Source organism: Cariama cristata, unplaced genomic scaffold (genome assembly GCF_000690535.1).
Source record: "Cariama cristata isolate BGI_N322 unplaced genomic scaffold, ASM69053v1 scaffold357, whole genome shotgun sequence".
Taxonomy (NCBI): domain Eukaryota; kingdom Metazoa; phylum Chordata; class Aves; order Cariamiformes; family Cariamidae; genus Cariama; species Cariama cristata.
The window spans coordinates 74,627-83,793 of NW_009628137.1; the positions used below are offsets into that span (position 1 = coordinate 74,627).

General features: G+C 51.9%; 1 protein-coding gene across 1 annotated transcript in view; it reads right to left on the reverse strand.

The window, feature by feature from the left end:
- Positions 1-1,005: 1,005 nt before the first annotated feature.
- SLCO2B1 (solute carrier organic anion transporter family, member 2B1) overlaps positions 1,006-9,167 on the reverse strand; it is a 44,754-nt gene continuing 36,592 nt past the window's right edge. Inside the window, exons 11-14 of the mRNA XM_009704659.1 lie at positions 5,023-5,192; positions 3,158-3,222; positions 2,328-2,448; positions 1,006-1,293 (exon numbers count right to left, since the gene is read on the reverse strand). Coding sequence (XP_009702961.1) covers positions 1,119-1,293; positions 2,328-2,448; positions 3,158-3,222; positions 5,023-5,192 — 531 coding nt within the window. The 3' untranslated portion in view covers positions 1,006-1,118. The remainder of the gene's footprint in view (positions 1,294-2,327; positions 2,449-3,157; positions 3,223-5,022; positions 5,193-9,167) is intronic.

Here is a 9,167-nt window from a genome sequence, read left to right on the forward strand (position 1 = left end):
GGGGAGGGACTTTTGACAAGGGCAGGGAGTGATAGGACAGGGGGTCATGGCTTTAACCTGGGAGAGGAAGCTTTAGATGAGACATTAGGAAGAAATCCTTCCCGGTGAGGGTGGTGAGGCAGTGGCAGAGGTTGCCCAGAGAAGCTGTGGCTGCCCCATCCCTGGGAGTGTTCAAGGCCAGGTTGGATGGGGCTGTGAGCAACCTGGTCTGGTGGGAGGTGTCCCTGCCCAGGGCAGGGGGTTGGAACTGGGTGGGCTTTAAGGTCCCTTCCAACCAAACCCTTCTGTGATTCTATGATTTTATGAAACTGAAAAATGGGAAGGAACCTTAACACTCACATGCTTCAGTAAGCTCCTGTGAAAAGGACTGAAAATGCAAAAATAAGAGTTATTATTATTACTGCAGAATGTGGCCGTGCTGCCAAAGCACTATAAGTCTACAGTATGGGAGTTTCTCTCCCGGGTTGGACCTGCAGTTCCTTTTCACGTCCTCCCCCTCCCCAGCATCCTCATCCCTACCCCTTGCCGTCAAAGCAGCATCTGCTCAGCAGCTGGGTGAAGCATGCGAGTTGGTCCTTGCAACGGTCCACAGCCTGAGACAAAAATCCCATCAGCGTCAGCTGGAGGAAGCCTTCAAGGAAGAGAGACCACCTAATTCCATGAGAGGAAAAGGAACAAGCACAACTGACATTTTGGGGGCAAGGACAGACCATCATTCATGGAGACGTGTGGGTTCAGTAAAAAACAATTTCTTAAAAATGATTTATTTTTAAAAAACCACAAAAACCTTCAGCTATATGGTTAATGCTCAGTGCTGGCATCACCAAGACTGTCAGCGGGAACAAATGCTTTGGAGGACATAAATCCAGAAGACTGCAGTGTCCAAAGATTAATGTGTGGGGACTAATCCACATGAAGGAGTAAGCGGCACCGTTGAGGTGGAGGAGGCAGGCGTAGAACAGCGTATGGACAGTACAGAAGTAACGCATCCCACCCAGAAGATTAGGAAGCAGCCCCATCGTCCATCACTCCAAGCATCTATCCTTCACAGTTCAGGTGTGGGGTGATCCACGTGGCTTCACCTCCCTGGACATGGATCACAATTCACATTTTTGGTGTCACACTTTGGATTCTGGGCTCTTTATAGAGTTTCCTGACAGTTTCTCCTTCTCTGGGTCCACCCTTGTCTCTGCTGCATTGCTGGCTTCCCTCTCCTGCCGTCTGAGAATCACATACACGGTCACGAAGCACAGGAAAGCACCCACCTCAAAGAAAAATTGGAGACCAAGATACCTGTGTGTAGAAACAATAAATCAGGCAAGGGCACTCCTATATCAAGCACCAACATCCAATGTCCCCAGACACCCAGCAGACACCGAACATGGGGATGGGCTCCTTGGGCACATTCAGCAGTGGGCAAGTAACTGCGGCGAGTGTGGGTCCCGAGGATGGTGGCAGAAAGAGGAGGAGGAGCTATCAAGATGTGCTTTTTTTGGTGTTACGTGAAGAGATCATATCTCCTGGCAAGAAGGAGGCATATAAAAACATGCCTTGGGGTTGAGGGTGAACAGGACTTGCTGCAGCTACTGGTCAGTGAGTCATTGCGCAACGATGAATTTGCAATGGGGATGGATGACCACGTACAGCTCCCTTCCAGCCTCCCCACAGTGCCCAGGCTGGGTTTGGTGTCTTCTGCGTGTTAAGCTGGGCCGTTCCGTTGGAAGATGAACCACAGGGTGCAAGGCACCTTGTATGGACCCTGCACCACCTTGCAGGCATCTCTGGGGTGGGGTCACCCCTGCTGCTGCATTACCTCCACGGCGAAGGCGTCAGGACAGGCTGCTTGTGTCTACGCTGGTAAAATGAGTAACCACAGCATCACACAACAGCCCGGGCTGGAAGAGACCTCAAAGGATGATCTGGTCCGAGCTTCGTGGGAAAGGGAGCCTAGATGAGGTTATCTAACATTTTGTCCACTCACATCTTGAAAACCTCCAGTGATGAGGACTCTACCGTGTCCCTGGGGAGGTTGTTCCAGTGAACGATCGTTCTCACTCTAATGCAGGGAGTGCTTCTGGAAGTGGACCTCTGTGGTCCATGGCAGCCAGTCAGGATGGTCCTGGGCAGGGTTTTGCCTTGTGCCAGTGACTTTCCAAACCATTCCTGGGCACTGCTGGGAGTTAGCCCAGGCCAGGGGGATGCGAATGTCCCTGTTTGCTTACCATGGCATATACAACAACTTACCCCACATCAGAGGTGGTCTGATGCCACGTTCACCCTGGGTTTCCCTCTGCACCCTCAGCCCTTACCCTGACGCTCATCCCTACCTTTGCCTGAAGAGGTTATTGTCGTAGTATCTGCAGGCTGCCTTCCTGTCGCACTTCTTCTCCCAGAGGATGCAGGTGGTGTCGATGGCGCTGCCGTACAGAACGGGCCCCGGCATCCACGCTGGAAGCAGAGGGTCAGAGGGAGCTTTGTTACGTTAGGGTAGCACCTCTGCCGGGATAGACCCAACCCTGGTTACTTTCTCATGTGCTAGCGGGGTGGAAAGTGGCTGGGGATGATCTCCTTTGCTGTGGCCCATGAAGCTGCTGGTCCTGCCCAGCACGCTAAGGGCTGGCTGTGTGTTTGCACCCCACCAAGATGCAAGAGAGTCTTTCTTCCTCATTGCTCTTTGATAAGGGACCATCGCTCATCCCAGGAATGATGCTCCCCTCCTTCATGCACTGTACACGTACGCTTCTTCCCACGGCCGCAGTGGCACATTCTGGGGGCCTCCGGGTGAACACGAATATTCACCATAGGAAAAATAACTGGTGGGATCACAGGACGTGGTTTGCAGCCACCCTGATATGCTGGAAGCAAGCATGGCAGTGTCTGCACACAGCCAAGGCTGCCCTCCTGGATCTAAACTTATTCCCTGCCCTCTTTTATTTAGCCGCGTAGACGTACCCCCACGGAGATGCCTCGTTCCCCTCCCCACCACGTGCAGTCCCCCAGACCCTGCAAGGCAGCATCTTTCCCTGGCTTAGGACAGGCTTTGGTCAGTCTGAAACTCCGAATAAACAGCACTTCTGCAGCCCTGGGGTTGCTCAGGGAGAATCCCCAAGAGCTGCCATGATTTTCCAGGACAGCATTTCAACACGTTTTAATTTACCCAAAACTCTCAGCAGCATGAACTGTATCCCAACCGCAAGCGATTTGTCTTCAGGCTGGATGCTCCTGAAAAACAAAATGGAAAATGTGCCCTCTGGATGTTTCCCTCCCTGGCATCGCACGAAGCCTTACGACACCTCACCCAAAAATTCATCCTTCAACCCAACCACCGCAGACCCCAGGCAGTTCCCGTTTACGTCAGCAAAAATGATGAAGTTTCATTCATTAGGGCTAGAAGCTTACCACAGTCTTTTCTTGGCCTGAAAAAACCTACCAAACTCTGTAAGAGACAGGGAGGAGCTCAGCTAAGTATTTTTGCTTTTAATTTAAAGAATCCGTATGAGTAAAAGACAAGCAGAAAGCAATATAGCTGCTGTCTCTGCCAAACACAGGCAATACAAGGGATGCTTTCTGTAACTGAAAAAGAAAAGTGATTTACCCATTGAGGAAGTGGCTTTTTTTGAGGTGGGATGCCCCAGTGTGTATTTTGGTGGTACCCCAGTTTCCTGAAATAAATATTTCAGGCTGTGGTTCCTGCTGGGGTCACACATGGGAGAGGACTGGGTGGCAGAGGACCTCCAGGTGGGCACACCTCAGGGGACTCAGCTTCCCTTTCCCTTCTGACTGCCTGGTGTACGCATAGCTCACTCGAGGCATAAAAAGTGATTTAATAACGCCTGGAAGTCAAGGTAAAAACAGGTTTTAACCACAGCTTTTCCTTAAAAAGCAACTGTTCGGAGTGCTTTGACCACAGAAATGTGCTTGGAAATATCATTTATAGACTAATGCAGAGGTTCCCCCACGGTTTTCCCCTCTCCCCCAGTAAAGCCCCAGTCTCAGCCTCTCCTGCCCGTCCCAGGCTCCAGCCCCACCAGCCTGGGGCTCGTGTTGGGGCTGGCTCCAGCCTGCCCCGTCGGCACCTTTCCAGGGGTCTGGGAAGCTGGAGTCCTAATTGCTTCTCCGCTCTGGGAAGGGAGGCTGCATTCAAGCGAGATCCATCAGAAGGAAGGAAGGTAATTAAACTTCTTACCTCGGAGCTGCATTAAAAAGTGCCAAAGTACTTCCCTGCTAAATTAATGCTGAGTTAATGGCGCATCTTGTAACTGAGGTATCAGCCGTCGGTGGGGGGAAGGATCAGGGTGGCTGCTGGATCTGAGGTTGTGCTGAGATCAGGCATGGGGGGTGCGGAGGGCAACGTGGGGTTCCTGCGAGCCCCACGGCCCCATCGGTGGGTGGAGGTGCCGTGGGAGCCTGGCACGGTGTGACACCCACTCACCCACCGGCTGCTCCTTGCCTGAGCCCCTTGGTGAACACCACGATGCCTGCAAGAGCACTTGGCCATGCAGCGCTGGTGGCTCCATGACAAAGCCTCCGGCATCCTGAAATCTCCACTTGCTGCTTCACTCTGCGGGGATCAGCAGCAACAGCCAAAGAGACCTTGGAAGAGCTTTTATAGCCTCAGGGCAGCAGGAGCTCTGTTAGTGCGGGGTCTTCAAGAGCAAGTCCTGAAGATCTCTCCTGCTTCAACATTTGAGGCTGGAGATGCTCGATGTTTCTGTCCTGCCCAGCCATGCCAGGTCTTTGCTAGCAAAGCACAGCCTGCTCCTGAGCCAGACATAGCCTAGAAGATGGGCAACCACATGCCAGGAGAAGGGCAGCCCCCTTCCCCATTCCCTGAGCCAACATATGCAAAAAACACGTAAAAGCAATGGGAGGAACCGGGCACGAGGTGCGAGACCTGGCTGATTTAACTCTCCAGTCCCTCAGCTGGAGAAAACCTTCCACCTCAATTCAAGGACCCCTTGGTTTTCCAAACGGATGCCTTTTCTGGCTGGACCTAGCTCATGGCCAACCCAGTCTGCTCACCTGAGGATGAGCATGAAGGACGGCGTGTGGGACGTGCTGGCAAGGATCCCTGCCAGGCAGGACAGGACCACAAAGGGCAGGAAGAGGTGGGAGCAGTCGGTGCCACAGGTCCCGGGCTTGGCAAACCCCGCGAGCCCGTTGTCGGAGATGCAGCTGCAGTTGGTGTAGTTCTGCAAAGAGGAGAGAAAACCCAGAGGCTGCTCATCTGCTCAAGGCTATGGAGATACCAGGGATAGACGCCAGCTTTCATAGGCAGGGAGGGTGTTTAAGTTTTGTCTGTAAATAATTAGCAGTAATTAGCACTCAACACTTCGGGGAGCCAGAGGGGGGAAAGAAACACATACAACGAAGCTGGCTGGGTATAACAGACTGAGTGGACGAGCAAACACATATTACCATCCCCGCTTCCAGCCTCCAACATGCTGTCGTCTCCGAAAGCAGGTCCCAGTCCCACCACATCCCACAGGCATCGCTAGGACATGACGCGGGTGAGCATGCATAGCTGATGGGGAAGCTGGGACCACCACGGGACCTTGGTTCATCTCCAGTGGTACCTTGGTTCATCTCTCTCTGCTTCCAGAGGCACCTGGAAGTGCTCCCAACCCAGACGCATCCTTGCCTTGGTGTGAGCCCCAGCAACGCCTCCCTACCCCCTGCAGCAATCCTTCTATGCTCGTGCTTCCAGTCCCGTGTTTCACGCCTGTTGTGTGCTGAAGATGCTTACACACGGGTTTATTTCAATGTCATCGTTTGCCAGCGGAATGCTTCGGCACCCTGCGTAAATCTGGACTCTTGGTTTGGAAAAAATCTCACCCACAGCTGATAAAACATTCAAGCCTGATGGGAGCTTACTTGCCTGTGTTATATCTTTTGGAGGAAATCTCCAGGAGGGCAGCCTGGGCTCCATCACCTGTACTTGGCTTGTCTCCTGCTCTGAGACCCTTCATCCAGGGGCTATGTGTAGAGCAGAGCTGTCAATCAAAGCCAGAGCCCAAGCTCAGGGGAGTATTAAATCGGGAAACACTTGCTAGGGGAAAATGCAAAACCTCACCTTTGAGAAAGGGTCATAAATAACTGGTACAGCTTTAGCAAAGGAAAGATGCCCTGGGGCGAGGGATATGGATTTTTTTTTTTTCCTTTTTCTCCAGGTTTTAGTCACAATTCTCTTCTCTTTAAACAAGAAACCTCAGTTATTTGGAAGAGACCTTTAAATAAAATGAGTATGACCTTATCGTTGCCAGAGGGCGACAGATTCTCAGGGGGATGGCAGTTTGCAGAAGGGTGATCCCAGAGGCAGGAGCAGCCCAGGGTCTCCCGAATCCCCGTTCCCACATCACTGCCTGGGGAAGTGGCATGGCTGATGGTCGATGCCCATAAAACAGATCCCCAAGGAACTGCTCCTGGTTGAGAGCACAGAGGGGAGATTTGGGATGAAAGGGGACACAATCCCTCCTCCTACCTCTAGGAAAGAGGATTTAATATTTTAAATTAAGACTGGGATTTATCTTCTTCAGCCATCTGAAACGAACTAAACCAAACTCATCATCTGGGCTCCTGCAGTCATGGAGGGAGAGGTGGGTCTCGAGAGGGCCCACCACAGATAAGCCCCTACAACAGCTGAGATGAACTCGAGCCAAAGCAGTTAACAAAAATGCAATTAGATGAATTAAAACTCGATCTGTGCAAACACTACCTTTTACAGAGAATTGGAGTCATGACATCGAGGGGACTCGCGCAAAGCCAAACGGAGACAGAGGGTTGGAGATTCACGTGATGTGATGTACAAGGGCAGGGCTCTGCCCCTTCCATCCAAAACCTCGGAGGATTTTAGAGCAGGGAGCATGACCCCGGCTGCTAAAACCTCCGAGAAGCGGGGACAAGCCACAAAGCTGCTGGTGGCCGGTCTCCACGAGATGCACCGGCTGGGCAGCAGTGCCACGAGGCTGATGCCGCACCAGGGCTGGGAAAAACCACCCGGTGAGTTGGGGAGAGGAGAATAACCAAGAGCAGCCCTGAAACCGGGGCTGTGGTTTCTGGGCAGGAGCAGGCAGCTGGGTGGCACACGGCCAGCCCCAGGGTGTTCAGGGTTGTGCATCCAACATCCCCAACAGTACCATTTAGCAATGGTTTTCTTAAGAGAGAAAGCTGCTCACATCAAACTTTGCCTGGTGCTGTCTTATCTCTTCCTCTTTTAGGGACCTTCCGGTACCCTAAATTTTGGGGGATGTGCTGACGAGCTCAGATCCGACCTGGCTGGCAGCTGAGGGATGTCCCTGCTCCCACGCGTGGCCATGCATGATGAGAGCAGAGCGGGGCTCCGAAACCCAGCACGGAGATTCCTGCCATCCCAGGGGAGCCCCCATGGACACCTCACTTCAACAGGTCAAGCTGGATCCGAACAAACAGCAAAGCACTAAAAGGTGGTCACTGCGAGGTCCTGCTCTCGGGCAGAGTCTGCAGGCTGTCGCTGTTGCCCATGAAATTTGGGAACGTCAAGCGATGCAAAGAGCAAATCACTTTCAGTGTGCAGGAGCTTTCAAATGAGAGTGTTAAAGCCAAGCTTGCACTGTGCAAGCCTTCTCTGGAAGGGCTGCAGCAAAGCTGAGCACAAAATTGTAGTTTTTTCTGCACACCGGGAGGTTTTCTAGAAGCCCAGGTGTTTGGGACATGGAAAGCAGTAGGCAACGGGTGCCACAGGTCCCTCCACTGGCAAAGAGATGCTGAAAGTGGTAAGAAAAGTGTAATATAGCAGAGAAAGCAGGAGCTGGAAGAATGCCATAAAACGCAATAATCTCTTTTTTCCTTTCCTACAACAGGTAATACCCAAAACCAGAGAGGGACTGAGGTCGCTCTGCAGACACCTGAGCTCAGCTCCTACTCCAGCGTGATAAAGGAGCGGAGCTGAGCATCTGCAGCCACACCACCGTGTGCCATGAACCCCCCGTCCCAGGAAGATGCAACGTGCTGCAGCTACTACGTGCTGGCAGATGGCTTGGCATTCGTAACAACACACTGAGATACAGTCCCTGTGCAGAAGAAGCTCTCGCACAACTTAAATTGGGTCAAGATGCACCAATAGGTGGAAAGAAGATTCAGCAAATTATCTCAGCGCTAAAGGAAGAGCTAAGGCTGGCTTTACCAAGTAGCGTTTGCATGGCACCGTCAAGGGAGCCCTGATTTTGCTGTAGCTTGTGGCTACACGTCATTACATGGATAATGAACGCAGGAGTGGGTCACGTTCAGGAGCACAGGGTGTCAAAGGGTTGGAGGCATCTCTGAGGGGGAAGGAACAGTTGAAAAGGATCTGCTGTATGAAAGGCAGGCACAGGGACCCAGAAAAGGACATTTGGGACTGGCAGAAAGCTCTGGCAGAAAACATAATTGTTGTTAAAACAAAGTGTTGTTAATTAACAAAATGCTACTAAAAAGTGCCCAGACAGTCCCATGCTGCCATTACATGTTGTGCCAAGAACACAGCAGAAAACTACTCACCCTATACGGATCGCTAACAGTTTTCGGTTAGGTGTTTGAATTGGCAAAGATTTCCTTACCGTTTATTTGTAAAACTGTATTGCCCGGAGACCCAACGGACAACTGGCACTGTGAAAACTCAGCCCTGTTGGGGTTTTGGTGACAGGCAGGGAGCAACAGAGGAGACAGAAGCACAGGGCAGCAAAATAACCCTGCCAGGTCTGCAAATCAAGGGAAAACCAAGAGCAAACCCCATTTCTCTAGCCCCTCATCGGGACTCTCCCACTGAATTATCCTCTCACGCACACACTTGTCTTGACAAGTGGTACTTAGGGAGAGGATGCACAGTGCAACTAGATCATGACTTTTTAACCTGCAAATCTGCAGGCTGAGAGGTGGAATAACGTTGCTTTAACGAGGCCCTTGCAGGGCATTCACAGAAGGTCTGCTAAATGTCAGTGCTAACTGTACTGGGGCAACGGTCCCTCCAGGCTCGGCTTGCCCAGAGCACACAGAGTTGCTCCCTGCATCCCTCAAAGCAAGATTTACCTCCTCTCTCTTCATCGATAGACGTGGCATAGCTAAAACAAGTTATATGATGGAAACACCCAGCCTGCTTCTGCAATTGTAGGTGTCAGTTGAGTGGTTGTAGTTGGTATTTCCCCCCGCTCAGC